A 22672-nucleotide genomic window follows, 5' to 3' on the forward strand; every position below is an offset into this window, starting at 1 on the left:
TTTGTTCAATGTAGAAAACAAGCACCCACATTTTATAAAGTTGGGTGAAGCAGACTTAGCTGAAAAGCTAATGAGACTGTTTGTAAGAGATATATCTGATTTCTTCCAGGAGAAAAGGAAAACTTTGAGCTTAGGTGGATTTTTGAGCATAGAAATGATGATATGGCTGTTTATTCAAGTTGCAGAGACAAATGTGGTTTGCAGTTAGAGGTGTACATTGTCTCATTTCTCCATTTAGTGATGCTTACAGCAACACAGGTGACAATGTCTGTGCAAATTCATTGCACACAGTGGAATGCACTGTGCAGTATTCTCCAAGAACATATGTTGAAGATTATGTAGAAGAAGAAGAAAATTGCCTTTGCAGGGTTTTTCTTCCAAAGTTAAGAGTAAAGTAAACTGCTGAAGTTTGCTAATCCCGGATGAGGAATGAGAAACAGAATTTTGTAAAGGGGACTGATTTAAAGAGTCTCAGGTCCGTGAACTTTACATGTATGTCCCGGAAAACACTACTGCACAATAAATATCAGCCCAATAATTGCCATTCCTACAGAAACACAACTCATGGTAAAACTGCATCTCAAAGTATTTCAGTGTAAGAAACCTTAAACACATATTTGGTTAGGTACCTACTCAGAAATTTGAGTCTTTGAAAATGTGTCATGTTTTATTTCTCTCACTATGGAAACCACAGTGGTACCCTGTGTCCACAAATCATAGCACTTCTGTCACAGCGTATGCCAGTGACCATTAGGCAACATCTATTTGGGAGCAGCTTTAATACATGCAGGGCAATAGAGCTAGCTCTTACTCAGAGCAGCCTGTAGTGTAATTCCTGTCTCAGCTCTTCATAGGCTGTATTGGTGGCTCCCCAAAGAAAACAGTTTTGGGTTCTTGCAAAGAATGCACCCCTTTTAGTGAACAATGGAATCAGGAGAAACTTGCAGCAACTCAAGAAAGTCTTTTACAAACAATCTAGCGCTTTTTAATTTGCTAGAATTCAATATTTCAGAGTTGTTGGTCTCCATAAATGTCTTCCTGTCAAAACTGCATCTAGAAAAATCTGCAGTTTCATGAGCTAGAAACTATGTATATTCTAGGGAACTTGTGATTTCCTTTTGCAAATGTTATCTCTTACATTGTGTGCCATTTTCCTTTTTGTTTATGTTCCAAAGGTTCCATGTTTTGTTTATGTTCCGGGTTCCACTGTCTTTAATAATTTCCAAGCATGTAGTTTTAGTGAGCAGGTCAAGTGAGTAGTTTGTATATTAAGATCTCAAAGTGTTACATATTCCTTCAACTGTAGATCTGTAAGACAAAAATTTTTCAACAGAGCACTTGAAGACAGCAGGATTCATATTGTTTGGTTCATAGAAGTTGTCTCTGTTGAGAGAAGAGAGGTCAAGGAAACAACAGGAGGCCTTAAAAGCAGCTAGGTGGTCTCTTGTGAGGGTCTAGCAAACCTACATGGGAGCTGTGAATCTGTAGTCTTCCTTACCTGTACTTCACTGATCCTGGGAAAGACAAAGCATTCCCTACTAGGAAGGGTGTGATTACTGAGCGAACACAACTGGCTGCACTTCAGAATTGGGGTGATAGCCCTCTCGTGGTTTGCCTTGAGCACTAAAATATCAAAATTTTATCTGACTTCTTAAGATTCTTCAGACAATATGTAATGACATGTCAACAGTCATTCCAATTTTTCTGCAGTTAGGTATGCATCTTGTACATTTAACCTTCTGTAATTAATTTAACCTTCTTTTACCTTAGCAGTTTAGAAATTAAAGTTTTGACTTTTCTGAAATACGAACTGTATTTATTTTTCCCTCAGAGTTTCAGCCAGTCGTGTGAATGCTGTGTCCCTTTTCTGTCTCCCTCTCATTACTTTGCCTGATCTAACTCCATTGCTGGAAACTCTCCTTCTTTACCATGGGGGTGCACCAAAAGAAATTCTCAGTTCAGAGTTTCTGGAGGCTGTGAATGAGGCTTTTTTAAAGTAAGTAGCATGATCTGTATGATTTTTATGCTCTTTTCATAAAGATTATTAATTCAATTAAATGTCTTTTCTCTGGGTTTGTATGCTGAATGCACTGTACATCTTCTGCATTCTCGCAAAATATTTCCCTTGCAGTTGAATAGCAGAACTCAGGTTGCAGGCTAAAGTAGAATTTTATATTGCTGATGTACAAATTGTGGCATAACAGCTTTAAATATTGACTGGAACTTTGTCCCACCTTTTCTCTAAAATGGACGTTAAAGTCTTCAATAGATTTTAGGAATTTTGTGAAAGATATGATCACTTTTCATAGAAATGTAATTTACCTTTCATGTAAGTGTATCAACATTCCTAACTCGACATTTTGAGAGCCATGTTTTTTTTTCTGTGCACAAGATAGATCCTTATGTTTGAGTGTTTCCATATTTCTCTTATTTTTTTCTGTGAAATTGGTTCTCAAGATTTTAAATTCTCGTGTTTTTCAGCAGATTATTTTTAATGAATCTGAGAGGAGCAATTTGTGAAATATAGCTTTGCTTGTTTTGCTGCCACTAAAACCACTGTTTTGATAAAATCAGTCTATGGATGAAAACCAGCTGAGTGAAGCTGAACATCAGCAAGATTGCCTATGCCAGGGAAGGAAAGACATCAGGGAAAGCACAGCCTACTTTTGGTTGACAGTTGCTTTATTCAAGTTGTAGCTGAGAGGCTGTATTATAAACAATTTTTTTTTGTACTAGAAAAGGTCCTTTGTGAACATTTTACCTCAATTACCCATTTATCTCCTTTTTAATCAAAGTTTTAATTGCTTCTTCTGTACTCAACATCGTAATTTCTGAGATGTTCCAATGAATATTGTTGTATTGCTCCATTGAAGGCTCCAGCAAAAATAAATAATTAATAGAAAAGCACAATTACTAATTTGTACACATGTTACTAGAAGCTGAGGGAAAAAAGTGAAAAAGGAATGTGAAGGTCTGTAGTGAAAGTTGTGTCCCAAAAAAGAGAGCGCTATCTTTCACTCGTCCACCTTTCGTGGCTTCAGACTGGACGCGTTCCACGAGCAGTAACACAGTTTGGAAAACTTCCAAAGCCAGTTCACAGGTTCAGCATGGATCGTCTATACTGATGTCAGTAAGCCGATGGGCGGTCCATCATGACATACTTTTGCCACTTCATAATGTGAGTCTGAATCCTTTAGATGGTCATAAAAAGTTCTTCTGACTGAAATAAACGTCCCTTTGCTTAACTTTTGAACTACTTGTTTATCACAGTGAGCAAAAATAATTCAGTTCATATGGCTCTTGACTAAGTGACTCTTGCAAGGCCCTTGACAAAAGTGTATGGTTTCCCTGAGAGCACATGTAGGCTCACATGTGCTTTGCATGGTATACTCCTGGCCTGTTACTGAAGCTCACGTGATCTTAACATGAATGTGCTTGTATTTTTTTTCCCCCCATTTTAACAGTTGAGTTCTGTGTTCCCTAACTCTGTCATTGTGTTCTGGACACTCGTTTTCCTTCTGAAGATGGGTGAAGCATGCTCCATGAAATAGGGTTACTACATACTGGGACTTGCAGTGCTCCACAGAACTCAGCATTGTCCCGGTGGGACCATCTGCGAGTTCATTCGCAGAAGGATAATGACTACAGTTTACTTCCTATATGGTTTTTAAATCTCAGAGTTGAAACACCTCTATGTAAGCTTATTGTAAGATTTCTTTTCCTGGCATAATATCTTTAATATCTACCATGCTACCACAAAAACAATAGAAAAGAGGATTGTGGCAAAATTAAATAATCTCTTGTCATTCTTAATTTACTCTGATGTGCATATGTGCTTTAATAGTGATACTTAATTAAACAGCATCTTGAAATTGAGGATTGCTTTACAATTTTGAAATTCTATGTACTTCAATATATTTCTTGTCTACAGATATACACTTTTAAATTAAACTATTACATGGTTTTGAATGGAAGAAATACAGCTTTTCAATGGAAATCGGAATTCTGAAGGCTGATATTTAAATGAATGTATGGTAAAATACAAACATTGAAAATAGATCCTAAAATGGTGTTAAATCTTCTTTCTGCTGGTATTTTTCTTTTTTATCAGTAGCTTTAGTTTACACGTACTCTCCGGTCTAATTTTAGGTTTTTTAATCTTAATTTAAGACCAAGGCACATATTTCGTGTTATTTAGGTATTTTTTTGGTTTTAACCTTTTAATTTGCAACTGTCATGATAGCTGCAAAAATATTCCAGGATGTTTTGTGCTGCGGTATCTCTTCTTCTTGGGTGGTTACTTTAGTATATTTTGATTTGTGCTGGTCCACACAAATTATGTCTCAAAATAAACTGTGCCTTTTATTTCCTAGTGATACAACACTATACTTCAGCTGAGCTATAGCTGAAGGCTTTAGGTGAAAAGATAATTGCCTTCTCAACTATTTATCTTTTAAAAGGCTCTGGTCAGTGTTGGTAAGCTGAAGACTTACCTACCTCCTCTACCTTTTTTTTTGTTTGTTTTCTTCTTATTTCTCTGCAAAGACAGGTAACGCTTTGATTTAGCCAGCAGTAATATTATCCAGGACCTTCCTGCTTACCTGTCAGCTGCTGACACTTTCTGAGCAGACCGGTCTGCAGGAAGCAGTCTGGGTTTGAAAGAGCGCAAGTGTGGGGCAGGACCTTTCTCTAGAGAGGAAGGGAACTCCGGACTTAAACCTTCGTTTCCATTTGCCAGGATCCATCATAACCAAATTTTTAGGTTTTAAAGACATGTGGTAAGGTTTCATTTGTAGATGATGGTGATTCCCTGTTATTCTTTGCCATTATTATTTGATATTGAACACAGCACTGTAAACAAGATTTTATCTCTGTTGCTGCAGGTTGATCTTTGTGTCTTCTTTTTCCCCAATGCGCTTTAAAAAAAAAAAAAAAAAAAAGTACATTTTGGTCTTCCTTCCAGTTTCTCAGGGAAAACAGTATTTTTCTGTGTAAACCAGGAAGAAGATCTCCCTCCCTGAATCAGCTGTCTTCAGCCTCTGGCTTCGTCACTTGCCGAGCCTTGAAAAAGCTACATTATATCTTTTAGACCAGCTGGTTTCCATTCCACTGAATTCACTGGAAGAAGTGGCTTGTGTCATAAAAGACTCCTTACTGGTATGTGCCACATGTAGTACGTTTGATACTGTCTTTCATGATTCAGAAGTGACAGAGAGTTTTCAAATACGTCAGCATATTTGAGGGAAATGGCTGTCATCTGGCATATAACTTGCTCATGCAAAGGCAAATCTTAAGTCTTACAAATGTCACTGAATTTTTAGTTTTTACACTGAATTGGTAGAAGAGAAAAAAGATTTCATCCAGGGATGAAGAATGGATGAAGAGACAAGAATCTGACTGGTGGGGCTGCTGAGTACCTGCCTTTGTCTTAAAAAATTATAAACTTTGGCCAGGGAGGATTTGAATCGGTTTTTACTTCAATCTCTGTGCCTTTGGGAGTTTGGCAGTTTAAACAATTGAAATTCCTTGTAGATTATTTTATTATGAACTGCTTAGTTACTTGGCTTTGTTTGCAAACCTGAACAAAATTCTTAATACAAAACATTTGCTGAACTGTAATTAAAGTTTGTTTTCAAATGCAGTGTTACGCAGTGCACCAAAAATCTTTCCTATGAGAAAACATCACAGAATACCTTTTCCAAAATAAGGAGCTAGTTTGCAACACTAGATGTAAATTTAATTGTTAATTACAGTGTGAAATAGCATGTGTGCTGTGTGAAATAGCACTTAGATTATATATCTCATAAAATGGATAGAACTAAAAAATGGCATGTGGTATCTTACTTTCAGCCTATGAAACTGCTTACAGAGTATGTATTCTAGATAGGAAAAGAATGATACCTTTAAATATTCTTCCTTTTTAATTGAATCTGCAAATTTCTGCTTTAGGGATCCATTATAATACTTGCAAATCTCGTAAGTGCTTGGCATCAACAGCAATTCATATGTCATCTGGGGATCTAGGTATTCCAGAAGACAAGGCTATATACAAGGCCTGTGCCTAATTTTCCTGTATCAGATATGCTGTGAGCTGAATACAGTATATGGTACCACATGTGGCTGAGGAAAAAAATTAAAATATCTACGTTATATATAAAAAGAAGTAAAATTTTTGTTTTACTTATTGGTTTATTGTTCTTTATTAACAATGTTCATATATACCTTGTCTTCACATCTTGATCCCTGAAGAGAATCTAACATTACTGTGCTGGCACACTTACTTGCCTCTTTGTCCTTGTCCTTACTTGCTTCTGCTCCAAAGACTTGGTGCTTTCAAAATAAGATACTCACAGAGTGGAAAGACCAGTGCAGCAGCCTTGAATGCTGGTTTAGAGAGGACATCCTGTGGACAAGGAGTGGAATGAATGGAGGCATAACGAGGAGAGCAGTTGGAAGATGGATATTGCTGATTGATAGGCATTGATAAGAGGGAGGGTGCATAAATGGGAGATGGCATACCAATTAAAATCAACCGGATGAGAAGCTTCAGAGAGGCAGTATAGAAGGAAAAGGTTTGATCCAGAAATTGTGTTCTAAAATACTTAATGATATTTTGTACAAGTTGTACAGGGTACTGTAAAGATACTTGTGTGACATTAGATCAGTCAGCACTTTGAGTCCAACAGTATGATTAATTTAGCCTGCCTGAAAGATATTTGAATATTTATTTAGGAATGTGGGTATGCATTTTTTGGCAGTTGGATTATGGTATTTGTAGGATGTGACCTCTGTTTGCCTTATGGATATGGTAATAAAAAGTGGAATCCTGAGACAAAACTTGATTTATACATTTTTTCTATTTGGAAGAAAGCCTCTAGAGTACAAATAGGCAGAAATATGTTAGTGATTTGATTATAGTATATGATAAGATGGAAGTTTCAGTAAGCTTTTTCATAATTGCATTATCAGAGTCATTTATCTAAATAAAACATCTGATACAGTAACCAAGCTGTTGGTTGGTTACATAAACCTCACAGAGATCTATGGTACCCAGATAGTTGTAAACTAAAAATTGTGAAAGAAACTTGATATGCAATACTTTTATATTTTAATTCCGAGAGTAATTGTAGTGTGATGGTCCACTAATTTGTGTTTTATATGGTATGCTCTTAGGTTTGTGGGTTTAGGGCTAAACTGGAATTAATATTGGAAATTCTATAGTTATTCAGAAGTAATAAAAACAAGTGAAGTGACCATCACAAATGGTCTCTTGGCTTCTTCAGAATTTGGTGGGTGAGTGGATGTCTTCCTTTCTGCAGTAACTTTAAGGTTTGTATGTGTGCGTTAACAACTAAAATTTAAATAAATACACATATTAGAATTTTATGCTTTACCAGAAATGCATAGATATGTATATAAACAGATTTTTAAAGCACATGTATGTAAAAAGAGATGTGAATGAATCAGTGTCAATTATAGTTTGTGTTCAAAGTAGATAGCTTTCCAAAGTAGTTTTATTTCTTTCAAACTTACGTTGCAAGAAAAGTGCAATAGGTTGAGAGGGCTTAAAATTTGTCGGCTTCTCCTTTATAAACCATCTGTTATTGCTGCGTTTTGTTTTTCCACCTTGTCAGCTTTCCCAAGTCCAGCCCAGCATTGAAATTACGTTGCACTCTGCAGTTAAAGCTCTAGCTGTGAGGTCTCCCTTGCTGTTATTTTTGCTTCAGCATTACAGAGCAAATACAGTTTTATTGGGGGATATGGCGACTCTTGTCTTGCCTGACAGGATACCAAGCTGGAGACTGCTCTGGTTCCCATGCCCTTGCACTGACCCCTTGCTGTGCCTTATCCCCAAGTTTTGAGTCTAGCTGGATCCACACTCACCTTTCATTGGGAGCTACGCCAATGAAACAGGCATTAGTGAGGGAGGAAGGAGGAAGGCCAGAGAGAGAAAACGAGAAGCTTTTTTCCTCATTGTAATACGTTCCAGCTAAGTTACCATTAGTTCCCACAGTATTGCCTGTCTTCAAAACCTGTTGTTATGGTAAAATTCTTGAAATAGTGCACACTAATTTATTCATAACATTGATGAATTCAGGAGCTTTTTAAACCTCTGTAAAAAGGTGTTTGTGCTTTCAAAATAAGTGTATGCTTCAAAATAAAAATACATTTGGCACTTGGTATAAGAAAAAAATTAAGTGACATTTCTTATTTTTAATTGGTAAATATAAAATTCAGGAATACAGGTAACTATACAATTTGGAAATACAGACAACATTTGAAATACAGCAGTGTAGTAGTTTCTTAAAACTAGATGTGTTTAACTGTAGAAGTGTTGTGTCCAATTAATTGCATGTGAGTCTGGAAGTCAAGAGAACTGGTATTTGTGGTGTTACCATCTCAAATCTGTTGCTGTGTGATCTAGGGCACAATTTGTTTCCCTATGTTTACTCTTACTTGCAGTTGTTACAGAGCATTCTATGATGCAAATAAAACGCAGTATATGATTATTAGTCTGTTCCTCTTTGTGCCATTTACTTGGTTCCTGTAGATACAAATGTATTTTTCTTATTTCTTTACTCAGTTCTGGCTTTGTATTATAAATTAGTTGTTTAGGATTCTTCTTTCTGATAATAGAGATATAAAACTAGTGTAGTTCTATAGAACTTGTGTATGTAATACTTTATGTTACAGTATATTTTTCCTATTTTATGTCTTTCAAAAAACCCAGTGTTTTTGTGTGGGGTTTTTTTCTGATGAGGCACACATTCTTAAAATATGTAATCATAATATCACACATGCAGCTCCAGTTCCCTGTGTTTGGTTTAGTGTGTGTTGTGCTGTATGTATTGTGTGTGTTTTAAAAGTGATGGAACAAGCTCCTGGTAGACAGTATGTTTGGTTTTCTGAGCTCTCTGTGAAAAATATTGCATAGTCGCAGACAACATTATTAAAATATAAAATGCCTTTTTATTTTGAAAAAATGAGGAGATAATGTCAACAACATGAAAACTCTATGAGAAACCCTCCTCAAATTGATAATCCCTCTCAAACTCCAGAATTGCTGCTGGCCGCAGCAGAATTGTGCTGCCTGCTCTAGTCCTGCTACATGACAGGCACATCTTCAAATTGCCTTGGAGACTTGTGTGCTGTGATAGCATTCTTACTTTGAGTGCTCGCAAATTAATTCAATGCAATCCATTGATCAAAATCTTATGGAATTAGATAATGGTGGGGTTTGGTGTTGGGGTCTTTTTTGTTTTCCCTTTTGAATACCTGTGATGAAATTCATATTGATTTCAGTCGTGTAGATTAAATACTAGGAGCTATTAACTATGGTTTCTTGTAGTGAGTACTGTAGATTGCTGCTGTCTGACAGGAAAGGGTGCAGAGTTTTTCAGTGTTGCATACAGCACGTTTATTTTGGTCTTGTTCAAAAGAACTATGATTTGATCTTGGTATGTGTGGCAATGCGCTGATGGACCCTTTCTAGTTTATATTCAACCTGTCTTAAGCACCAGTGGGTTGGTATGTCGTCATAGACATATGTGTGCAAAGGTAGGCAGACTGTCTGAAAAGACAGCGGAGAAATAGCTGAATTCAGCCATTTAGCCCACAGGACTGAAAAACATACTTCTCACTTTCCACTGCTTTCACAGAGCTGCAGAATGGTTGGGGTTGGAAGGCGCCTCTGGAGATCGTCTAGTCCAAGTTTTCCTTTTAAAAGAAAGAGATGAACGTGCCCCTTTTTTGTCTCATCCAGCCAGGTTTTTCCTCCCTCTAGCAGTGGAAGTTTGGAGAGCAGCCTTGCAACAAGCTGCGTGCTGTTCTTCACACGTCCGAACAACCGGCTGTAAATACTCTCGAACACTAGATGGCACACGTTCAATAGGACAACTTAGCTACAGCCGTGTGACAAAGAGAAAATGTGGAGAAACAGGAAAATGAGGTGCCACCTAATATTTCCAGTATGGCAAAGACAACTGTGAGAAACAAGGAGCCTTTCTAGACAGTTTGTATTAAGGGTTGTCTCTTTATTTTCTGAGATGATCATATAGGGATCATATAAAGTCCTCATTCTGCCTGTGTGCAATTAAAAAAATTCTATTCTACTTGGTACTTTTTAGCTTGAAACAAATGCATAAAAGTTTTCTTTGGAATCGTGCGTCAGGCACTTAAAGCTGTTACAGTAAATGCCATTTATAAATGCTATTCCTTCCATACATCCTGAAGTTTATAGAATGCATTTTATTAAACATGCATTAATCTGGATTGTTCAAGAACTGTATTCTTATCCAATCTTCAGGTGCTAACTTCAGAAACACAAAGTGTGAATTTGTTTTTTAACTTAGGCAAGTATACTTTGGGGAATGTGTAAGTAGTTTTTTATTCTTGGTCCTCTATAAAAGCCTAATAAATCTTAGAATTTAAGAATATGGGATTAGACAGTAGTGTGTTTACTAGTGCATGTTTAATATAACACATTTGTGCTTTCGTGTGGTAGCATGATAAAAAGCTTTACTAGTTTAAAAAAAAAAAACATTTTGATGCACTGAGATATTTAGCTCTTACTAGCAACTCTGAAATTCACAGAAGAAGATAATACTGTGAAAAAATGTCTTGGACCAAAATGCGTGCGGTAATATTAAAGACACAGGTGATAAAATACATTTAATTTCTGGAATTTAATTTTGAAGATGTAGCAAGAATCTCAAAGCGCATCCAAAAGGGATTGTCCGTGAAGAGGAGAGAAAAGCTGTTTGTAAATCTGCTGTCTGTCTCTTGCCTGTAGCAACTGCATGCAACAACCTGTTCTTTCTATCTGCCACCTTTAGTATTTTTAGTGATCGTTGTCGTAAACAGTTTGGGATCCCAGGTGTTTGCATTTATCAGCTGTTTAGCCTGCTTGGTATCTCTGTGGATCTCCTTCCATGACTTTGACATAGTTATTCTGAAGAACCTAATCCTGAGAAAATCTGAGGGTTTAGTAAGAGTTGATCTGAGATTTACAGTTTAATAATTGCAGTGTAATAGCATCCATGAGTTAAGCTGTAAATTATACAGTGGCAGTTGTTTGATTTTTTTCTTATTAATGACTAATTTTCTTTCATTTGTTTATCAACAGCCACAAGCAGCAAGCCATCCTGCCATTTTCAGAGTTGTTAATGAAATTTTCAAGTAAGTTTTGAAATTATAGTGGGAAGTGTTTCAAATGATCAGTTTAAACATTGAGGTTTTCTTCATGAGAACGAGTATTATAATCTGGGATGTATTATAATTTCAGGATGTCTTTTTCTTTACCTGTATGCCTTAGTGTCCCCTTCTGTGTATTATACTGCAAATAATGAAAAATGTTAAAAATCTTGTGAACTTTACATAAAAGTTACGTTATAATAATCATTGATAGTTGACTACATTTTATTTTAGCCTTTAAAATTTATAATTTATTTTGTACTTCAGTAGAGATTTGTGGTTGAAATATGATTTTGAAGTGAAAATTATAAATGCTGAAATGGCTTGGCCCGTGCCAGCATGAAGATGGAGTTTAGCTAAAACATTTGCACTTACCAGTGTAGCCTCTTTTACATTATGTTAATAGTCTGCAGGATTTATATCAGATATGCTCTTAATGGCATTAAACTATTGATCTACCTGTTAATAATGAGTTTGGTTTTGAATGCATTAAGATTATTTTGAAGCAATATATATTGTTTACCACATGGGGGCTTCCAGTCCTTTGTGCTCAGTTTTCAGTGGCTTTTTCTCTTCACTTCACTTCACTTATTATTTTATCATTCTTTTTAAGTAGATCTGCTGCCAGGGTTATCAGTATTACAGTTTCAATACAACAATAATGTTTTTAATGACTGACATTCTTTGTTCATCAAGTGTTTTCCTCCTTAAGAAAAAAGGGCTCCCAGGCGCATGTGTTTGGGGGCATTTGTGTGTCTGTGTGCATGTTTAGGTTTGTGCAGGCACTCACAGAAGAGTCTTTGCTGTAGAAACTGTAGATGGCTGTATTGTGAGAGTGGAACCACTCAGCAGCTATTGCTGTGGCAGTCCTTTCTGTTGCTGTGGTCCAGTGTCTGAGCACAGCTAGCATTTTCTGAATAGTTGAGACCAGTCACTTTCCCAAAGCAAAATGCACTTGAAAATTGATGTGACTTCAACAGACCTGTACTAATGTCTCATGCTGGAGACTGTATATTGTGATGGTATAGGGAGACAAAATTTGTTGAAGCTTCTTGGCTTATTTAGGGTCATGGTATATAAAATATTTTCTAAAAATAACATGAGACTACATGACTCTTTTGCACCCTTTCCATTTGGTAGACAGTAGAAATGGATGAGATTCTGTTTCTCAGATAATGCAGGACATTGTCCAGCAGAGTATTTCCTAATAAAACTTTGCACTTGTATTAGCATTCCAAATCGTCTTAGAAATTCATCATGTTTTCCTGTTGCTCAGCCTACATTTCTGCTCCCTTGTTTGCTTTCAATTGTTTCTACTTAGTATGCTTGTTCCTCTACATTGTTGGTATTAAACCCTTAATATATTTTAAAATACTATGTTTCAGGTCCTCTTGGTATTACATGAAGCTGTATATGTTAGCTGGCTTTTGCAGACCAATTGATTTCTGCAGCTTTGTGTTCATTTTTGTTATATTTCTCTGACACCCTTCCAGCTACTATCAAGTGGTGTGCAGACGTTAAGATACTATTCCAGATTTAGTCACACCTGAGATTTTAGGGACCTGCTGATAAAGAATTTGTACTTCATTGCTTGGAAACTGTGTCATGTTTCTACAGCTGGCACAAAACTCCTTTTATTTTGAGGGTTAATATTCTGTTAGAAGTACAGATCTAAGCAATGTGTCTCTTTCAGGAATAATTTTTCCTGCTTTGCATGCTTTTTATTGAGGTTGATTGTGCTAAATTATTTGATCTCAGGGATATTAACTTGTGTTTTTATTTCCCAAGAAGAAGCTTATTTTGTTGCTATGTGTGGCTATACAGAAGTCCATACACCTAGACTGTCTTGAGTTTCTGTGTACTATTTCTTGTGTTTATATTAGTGATTATATTTGCCTGTAGTTTTGTGAAATTTCTCTGTTACAGTAATGTTAGCTGTTCTTTTAGATCATTATGGAGAGAACAAAACAATTCTCTAATAAAAAACATATCTCAGTGGCAGCTTTACTTTGAACAATTTTTCTCCTTACTATTACATGTCATTCAAATAAGAGAATGAAAATTACACTTTGCTGCCCATGTGTTTTTCTGCTCCATTTGCTCAAGGTTACGTTATGCCCTATGGAAGGTGAGTTGAAGCGTTCACGTTCCTGAACCTCCAGAGTGGATTTTATGATTTCACCATTGAAAACATATTGAAATGCATTGGTCCCTAATTAAATCTGTAGCAATTATTGATCTAAAGTATGCCTTTGGTATACACTCATTTCTGTTTATGCTGCTGATTCATTGATTAATGATCACTAAGGAGTCACAGTGATTGAACAGCAGCTGTATTATTTAATATTTAAGTTCAGTCTCATTGTGTAGTTTTTTAAATATCTAACTTTTAAAGTTGATCAACAACTTTTGTTTGTTTGTTTCCCTGGCTCCAGTAGGAGTGTTATATTTAACAGTTTAAGTCAAGATTCCTCCCGCCCCGCCCTGGTGCCATATCCCAGGAAATTGTACTAGATTGTACTTTCTCTCTAATTTGAGATGGCCTATGGGATGCAGTCCCACAGAGCACTAAAGTATGCTTAACTGTAGGCATGGGAATAGTTGCTCGGAACCCAATAAGACTGTTCAGATGCCAAATTTGCCTAATAAAGTTGTGGTAGTCTCTTTTTCAATTTTACACTTTTTTTCCCCTATTGGTAGGGTAAATTATGTGTGTCTGCATGTATATTGTATATACTTACTAAATCTAGTTTATTTGTAGGAGTTGCTTATGTTTTTTTTTAAAGTAAAAATAAAATTTAAAAAGCCTGAAAAGTTAGTATTTCTGTCAGTTTCCACACTGACATAATGAGCTCAGACACAGCTAGAATCTACAGCATACAAAGAATATACCTTTTTTTCCTTTCATTTCAATTAACAGTGGTGTGACGGGCAGACTAATTATCTGATCTGTCATAATCTAACTTTTCAATGCTTAGAAATGCACTGCTGGAAACTGATGGAACTCCAGAAGTTATGACCATAATACAGGTGTTTACACAGCTCTTCCTTCAGACTCATCAGAATGAAAACAAGCAGGTTAGTCAAGATCTATTTCTTAATGTTTCCTTTCAGTGAGAAGATATGAAATTTCACATGAAAAGAACAATTCTACTGTTAAGAATGGGGACTGAATATAACGAGCTAAGTCATAACATCTCTCTACAGCTGTATATACATGCCAAAGTTCAGTTCAAACATTTTCACCTGTGAATAAAATTATAGTGTGAAACCAATATGTAAGAGCAATTTACCTGATTTTACCCTGGAATAATCCTGCAACCTAAACTGTGATTTTCACAGTGGCAGTTCCCCTGGTGCTGAAGTTTCTGCCTCTATAGTGAACATGATCATGATCATCTATCTTTGATAGACAGGATGAAAAGCTTTAGATGCGTTTTTCTTTTGCAGTAGCAAGGTTTCTGATAATAAATGAAACAGAGATAATAACCCCATCCCCACTCCCCCAAATAATTGTTAGTAGGATACCAAATAGTCACATTTGTCTGGTCAGAAGGTAAAAGACACAGAATGCATACTGGTTTCAGTTTCTTGTCTTCAACAGTGGCCTCAGAAATTTTCCCTCAGTCTAAAGCTTCAAATTTCCCAGTTTAGTGTCTCTTCTTCTGTACAGATTTTTATACAGGTCTGATTGAACTGAATTAAGTAGAATTACTTTTGTATGTATTAATTTAAACAAGAGCAGGATCGGTTTCTCATTTTTAAATTTCAAAATGGAGATATGAAAAAGTCTTGTCTTGTTTATAGGTTGCAAACTTTTTTTCAGGTTCCCAAATCACACTGTCATTTCACATCCTGACCATTTTGTTTGGTTGTTTATCTCCAGTTCATATGGTATGAGTTTGGAAAGTATCCTATCATTTAATAGCTCTCACTTTAGGCTTAAGAAAATGTCCAGTTCCTTTGATTTTTGCACCTTTTTGGGGAGATGGTAGTTAAGAAAATTTTGGGACTTCTTGGAACTTGTGACGCACTGGCCTTTAATGAGCAGTGTGATTGAATCTGTCTTCTAGCTTCAGGCAATATGAATTCAGGATGAAACTGCAGCTGTCTTGCTTAGTATATAGGTGCTGTGCATGTTAATTTTATGCCACCCTGACTGCATGGCAGCAGCACACTGTATAGCCCCAGGTGGGGGTGACTGGGTGGAGAACACAAGTAAAGATTCCGCACCCATCAGACACCCAAGAGCTAATCCTGTTGTGCAGGTGATGCATTTGCTTCAGGGTGAAAGTCCTTCACCTGCTGGCATTGCGACATGGACTATTGCCCACTTTTTTGAAGTGGTTTTAAATGCGAAGTTTCCTCGATTTAACTTGTATACAGTTTAATTCATGTTGCTCTAATTAAGGTATTGTCTTCAATATTAGAATTTAAAATCCCTTGTTTCACAGTTTATGAATCAACCATGAGGTCAGGTCAACTAACAGTTGGCATACACAAATGCAGGCACAGACTGCTTTCTAAACTTTGTTTAAATCAGATCATATTTTTTTGTCATACCAATGTTATATATATTCATGAGGCACCCATCTTTGTGGTATCTGGATGCCCTTCACAGGACATAACGTGCTCCATTAGCATTTCACAGAGGAATGGTAAAACCATTAATGACAGAGGATGAAGAGCGTTCTAGCTGGGTCATCTGAGACCTTAGGAATTTATAGTACAGTTAATTGAAAAAAGGCTAGGCAAACACTTAGGTCCACAAAATTTTCAAAAGAACCAGGTCATGTCTGGCAGTTTCACAGGTTTGCAATGTAGGAGGAGAGCGATTCTCTATTGCAGTGTGGCAGCTGTCAGAAATATCTTTCTTTTCTAATAACTTTGTAGACCATTTAGAGAGAACAGGGTTTGGCAGAAAAAAGCTGAAGAGTGTGAAAAAACAGTGCTACAGGGTTTAGGAATAGTATTGTTTCATCTACATTTTGGGAGACTAAAAAAGGTATAAATGGAACATGAGGTTTAAACCTACTTAGGAAAAAAGACCATTTGTGTAGTCATTGAATAAGAAATTTAAGAATGGGTGTACTGAGATCACTGTTGGGATAATCCTTTCCATGTTTTGTACAAGCAGATTTTCTTCAAGTTTGTGATGGTAGTGAAAGCTGTCCTAAGGATATTTGGGTCACGTTGCATGTAAATTTATGAACTTAAAGTTCATGTTTTTATTTGATGGAGATTATAATTTCCTCCAGGATTATTTTCCCTTGATCATTTCAGAATTGTCAGTGGTTTTCACCTGGGAATTTTGTTTTAAATAGCTGGATAAATATTTTAAGCCAGTGTTCAACTTTTATTTCCTGTTATACATCGTGGCAATTATCATAACCAGCCACATCCGAACTTGTTCTGTCTCTTTGTACCTTGTTTTGCACTTTGTGATGGCTTATGTAAGGAAAGAACTGCCTAAAATACTGTGTTTGTATGATAGGAAGCAAGTATTTTTTGCTTTGCTTAAACAGTATGCTGAAAACTGGTTTTCACTTACTTTACAATACTGTTTTCATATGTAACTCATGCTGTGGGTTGTCTTGGCTACTACTAACTGTGTCAAGGACTGCTCTTTCATGGGGATTTTTGGTGCAAGCTAATTGGCTACATGCATACTTTAGTATAGGGATTTTTAATTTTTAATTAACCTAATTCCACTTGACAAGTAGACCTTTAGAGTCTTACCATACCAGTGATACACAGACTGTCTGAGAATACTGTATATATTAGTGTGCTGTAATTTCAATTAACTGTTGTTTACAGAACAAAAAAATGAGTAGAGAGAGAATGTGTCGTTCCATTTGTTTGTAAGATGCATGCATGTATATCCCAAAAGAAATGAGTTACTAAATATGGCCTTCATTGGATTTACAAATTTATCACATTTTATAGAGTCTGTATTCCCAGTCTGTCTTTCAAGAGATGATCTATTTGCTAAACAGTCTCTTATTCCTAAAGAGAGGAGACAGAAGAGTTCTAAAGTCATTAGTATAGAGACTTGAAGACTGAAATGACAGAATCATCAAGTGGTTGGGGTTGGAAGGGACCTCTGGAAGTCATCTCGTCCAACCCCTGAGCTCAGGCAGGGCCGGCTAGAACCAGCTGCCCAGGACCATGTCCAGTCGGCTTTTGAATATCCCCAAGGACTGAGACTCTACAACCCCTCTGGGCAACCTGTGCCAGTGCTCGGTCACCCTCACAGTTAAAAAAAAAAAAAAAAAAGGTGTTTTCTGATATCCAGATGGAGCCTCCTGTGTTTCAGTTTGTGCCCATTCCTTCTGGTCCTGTTACTGGGCACCAGTGACAAGAGCCTCGCTCCATTTTCTTTGCACCCTCCTTTCAGGTATTTACATACATTGATAAGATCCCCCTTGAGCCTTCTCTTCTCCAGGCTTTCTCAGCCTTTCCTCATAGGAGAGATGCTCCAGTCCCTTAATCATCCTTGTGGCCCTTTGTTGAACTCTCTCCAGTATGTCCATGTCTCTCTTGTACTAAGGAGCCTAGAAGCAGACATAGTACTCCAGGTTTGGCTGCTGGAGTGGCTGCTCGCCAGCGCTGAGGAGAGGGGAAGGATCACCTCCTTCGACCTGCTGGCAATACTTTGCCTAATGCAGCTCAAGATACCATTCGCTGCCTTTGTGGCAAGGGCACATTGCTGGCTCACTTTCAACTTGGTGTCCACCAGGACCCCCAGGTCCTTTTCTGCAAAACTGCTTTCCAACTGGTTGGCTCTCCGCATGTTCTGGTCCCTGAGGTTGTTCCTTCCCAGGTGCAGGACTTATACTTTCTCCTTGTTGAACTTCCTGAGGTTCCTTTCAGCCCATTTCTCCAGCCTGTCAAGGTCCCTCTGGATGGCAGCATGACTCTCTGGCATATCAGCCACTTCTCCCAGTTTTGTGTCATCAGCAAGCTTGCTGAGGGAACACTCTGCCTCATCACCCAGATTATTAATGAGGATGTTAAACAGGACTGGACCCAGCATGGACCCCTGGGGTACACCACTAGTTACCAGCCTCCAGCTAGACTTTGTGCCAATGATCACCACCCTCTGGACCTGGCCATTCAGCCAGTTTTCAATCCCCCTCAAAGGGAGTTCATATTGCACTTGCACATGCATGCTACACATTAGACGTGCCTAAAGTAGATGTTTGCAGAACAAAAAGATTACAGGTATGCGGCTGCTAGTCTCGATTACACAAGCAGCAACGTTGACAGTACACAAACCACACATACCCAGATAAATAGAGGACAAGTCTGTTATCCATGACTACCTTACCTTATGCTGAATGAGATCCTAAGAAGTTTAGGTTTCCGTTTTTGAACAGAAGGCAATAATCTACATCACACCTTCAGATTTTGTAGATGTTATTAATTCTCAGTTTAATATGATCCATTAACCTGTTCACACTGGAAAATGAAATTAAACTAATTAGTGTCTCTTTTAACCTCTGCATATTAAGAGTGAAGACTTTGTGATTGCAGAGAAAAAACCTAAGAATATTAAGATGTAATTTTCTTCATACTCTGAATCTTTTTTAATACATGTATTTTAAAAATCCATAAATAATTACTTTTTCTAAGCAAGCTTTTCCTAAATATCCCCCTTCTTTCTTTATGCAAAATCCTAAAATTATGTGTAGAGTTACTTTTCTGTTCTCTTGCTTCAGTCTATATTGTTAATTACTACCTTAGATGAGATTGTTCACTGTGGGTTTGTTTTGAAAACTGACCAGAAAGCTCTTAAAATAATGATTTTGTATCTTAGCATAAATTTCCACTGAAAGCCTACTTCCCTCACCATCACCAGCCTCTTGTAACAGCTTTACTCAGACGTCCTTTTGGTAAGTTTCTTCATTAAATATTTGCAGCATTAATCAACCTGCATGATCTGTATGTCATAGAATAACTTTAAAAGGGATGAAGACAAAATGTTGCCATTTCGTAAATAGGCTGTGTTGACTTAGCAATTTTAATAACATTCTTTTAATGTATTTTTTTGCAGGACCATCTAATTCTTATGTAACAATAATACAGATGTAACTTTAAGGAAAACTAAACCAGAAGTGAATAACAAAGAAAGAGTGCATAATTTTGTAGGAATGAAGACAAGTTACTGAGATTGTAAAAATACTAGATATCTTATAATATTAGTAATTGTCATTACGAAAGTTTTCATATGTATATTACAAGAAATAACCTTGTTGTTTGTCTCTGAAGCTTGAATTCTGCTGATATTTTAGATTGCAAACCTAATATATTTTTAAGGTTTCCCATTTTTATAGATCAAGAAACCACTGCTCAATATTGTACAGTTTTTCATGAACAATAATTTCAGCTCAGTACAAGAGCCTCTCAGAATGTTACTCCACTGATTATATATTAATATTGAGGTAGCATTTACACAATGGTACATCAGCCTTGTTTGAATATTCCTAGCTGTACTTCCTCACATGGCTTTGTCAATGAATTGTTCTAAGAAATACAGTGTCGTGGTTTAACCCCAATCAGCAACTAAGCACCACACGGCTACTTGCTCACTCCCCCCCCCCAGTGGGATGGGGGAAAGAATCAAAAAAACCCCCCCAAACTCATGGGTTGAGATAAAGACAGTTTAATAGGACAGAAAGGAAGAAAATAATAATAATGATAATAATAATAAAATGACAATGATAATACTAAAAGAATTAGAATATACAAAACAAGTGATGCACAATGCAATTGCTCACCACTTGCCAACCGATGCCCAGTCAGTTCCCGAGCAGCGATCCGCCCCTCCTGGCCAACTCCCCCGTTTATATACTGGGCATGACATCATATGGTATGGAATATCCCTTTGGCCAGTTTGGGTCAGCTGTCCCGGCTGTGTCCCCTCCCAACTTCTTGTGCCCCTCCAGCCTTCTTGCTGGCTGGGCATGAGAAGCTGAAAAATCCTTGACTTAGTATAAACACTCCTTAGCAACAACTAAAAACCTCAGTGTGTTATCAACATTATTCTCATACTAAATCCAAAACGCTGCACTATACCAGCTACTAGGAAGAAAATTAACTCTATCCCAGCTGAAATCAGGACATTCAGTAATAGGTATTGTTGAAAATTGGGAAATTTTAAAATGAAATTTGAAATGCTTTGTAATAACTGAATCAAGTTGCACAAATTTTAATGCTAGCTTAATATGGTTAATTTCACTGTTCTGTTCTAGTTGGACAGACTATAATTTTAAGAGTTTTATTTTCATCCTCCCTCCTCAGAACTGCCAACTACACACTGGTGTCAACACTTGAAACACATTTCGGATATGCTCAAAGCATTAGTAGAAGATACAAACATTAGGTAAGCAGTATTATATTTTCTAACTTTTTGTCCTTTGCATGTGTTGCTTTGTGAAAAGTCATGTCATTTGAAGTCTTTAGTGGCTACATTTAATCATTTTCTTATTATTCTCTAAATAGAGCTTCGTTTTAAAGAATAGGACTTAGACAACTTACTGAACCTGAACTTTGTAGCACCTATAGACCTGACCAATAAGCCTCTGAGTAAACAAAATCTTGTCATTCCTTTCATTTCAGCAAATAGCTAGCTGTAAAACAGAAATGCTTACTTGCCTACTCTCCCATTTCTCCCCCAAAACTTTAAAAACTGATTCTGGATTGAATAACAAGAGAACTCTTCCAACCAGAAAAGCAGCTAGTATTGGAAAGACCCTGTTGTGAGCGATATTTTTTTATGAAGGAGCTTGTATTGGCTTTCTGCAGGCTTGTGCAAACATCCAAACTTCAAACTTCCTTGATTTTTTTCATAAAGATACGACTGCTAGACTGTAGTATCATTGTTTGTTACTCTTTGAGCTGACACCCCATGTTTCTGACCTGTTGCCCTTAGCTTTTTTTTTGTCCAAATAGTTGCTATAATGAATGATAGTGTTTGTCTACATGAATTCTGCTTTGATAGTAGATGCTCTAGGACTATATGAAAAGAATGAAGAAAGATACATCTCTATCTGTTGCTGCCCTGTAATTCTTTCTTATTGGGTGTGTGATGAGACCTGACTTGGCTAGAGCTTGGATATGAGTCTGCTTCAATCTGCTCCGAGAGTGAGCTTGTGAGCTTTCCAAAGAATGCTGAATAGCTTTTAAATTCAAAGAAACCAATTTAGTTTTGATGTAAAACCTGAAATATTTCAATAGAAACATAGAACACCTAGGCCAGATAGACTTGCAAAACAAGATACCCAGCTGTCCCCCTGTGTCCTGGAAGACAGATACTTGCATCCACGCTTGGTTTCAGTTAACTCATGGAGGCTTTTATTTTTGTTGTTGAGTGGCAGAAAAAAGCTTTTTGCTGTTCTCTCTGAGGCCAGGCTGTCTGCTGGCAGCTTCTCACTTTCTGTATGAGCTGCAGTTCAGTGCTATGTCTCTCATCCCTGAAGTCTGTCAAACCTTTCCGCCCTTGGAGTGTGACCAGTAGCTGACCCTGGCTTCTTAAAGAAACACGTAACTCAAACTTAGAACAAACAAATAAAACAAATATCATCCATCATAATGTGTTACAATAATAGAAGCATATCTGTTCTCCTTTTGTTGCCTAGCCCTTTCTTGGCTTATGTTGTCTTTTTCCCCCTTTGCTTTGATAGTACTGTCGTGGTTTAACCCCAGCCGGCAACTAAGCACCACACAGCTGCTCGCTCACTCCCCCACCCAGTGGAATGGGGAGAGAATCAAAGAAAAGTAAAACTCGTGAGTTGAGATAAAGACAGTTTAATAGGACAGAAAGGAAGAAAATAATCATAATAATAATAATGATGATGATGATGATAATAAAATGACAATAATAATACTAAAAGAATTAGAATATACAAAACAAGTGATGCACAATGCAATTGCTCACCACTCGCTGACTGATGCCCAGTTAGTTCCCGAGCAGCAGTCCCCGGCCAGCTTTCCCCCCCAGTTTATATACTGGGCATGACATCATATGGTATGGAATATCCCTTTGGCCAGTTTGGGTCAGCTGTCCTGGCTGTGTCCCCTCCCAACTTCTTGTGCCCCTCCAGCCTTCTTGTTGGCTGTGCATGAGAAGCTGAAAAATCCTTGACTTAGTATAAACACTGCTTAGCAACAACTAAAAACCTCAGTGTGTTATCAACATTATTCTCATACTAAATCCAAAACGCTGCACTATACCAGCTACTAGGAAGAAAATTAACTCTAACTCAGCTGAAACCAGGACAAGTACACTAGTTTGAATAGTATTGTACTTGCCAGAATATCCTCTTACTTCCATTAGAACTCATCCAACAATTATGTTTTCTACCAAACCCCTCTCAGTTACAAAGAAAATGGATCTGGCTTAAGTTTTTAAATACTAATATCCATGAGGAAACTATTCAATTTTCTTTTATTGGTTTATTCCTGATTCTGCATCCTT

At 37.1% G+C, this 22672-nt stretch overlaps 1 protein-coding gene across 1 annotated transcript in view; it reads left to right on the forward strand.

Annotated features, from left to right (window-relative positions):
• Positions 1-22672, forward strand: part of FANCC (FA complementation group C) — a 76763-nt gene that overhangs the window by 45210 nt on the left and 8881 nt on the right. The window contains exons 6-11 of the mRNA XM_050913299.1: positions 1832-1996; positions 5001-5157; positions 11126-11178; positions 14172-14271; positions 19013-19088; positions 20497-20578. Of these exons, the coding sequence (XP_050769256.1) occupies positions 1832-1996; positions 5001-5157; positions 11126-11178; positions 14172-14271; positions 19013-19088; positions 20497-20578 (633 nt within the window). The remainder of the gene's footprint in view (positions 1-1831; positions 1997-5000; positions 5158-11125; positions 11179-14171; positions 14272-19012; positions 19089-20496; positions 20579-22672) is intronic.

Source organism: Gymnogyps californianus, chromosome Z (genome assembly GCF_018139145.2).
Source record: "Gymnogyps californianus isolate 813 chromosome Z, ASM1813914v2, whole genome shotgun sequence".
Classification (NCBI taxonomy): domain Eukaryota; kingdom Metazoa; phylum Chordata; class Aves; order Accipitriformes; family Cathartidae; genus Gymnogyps; species Gymnogyps californianus.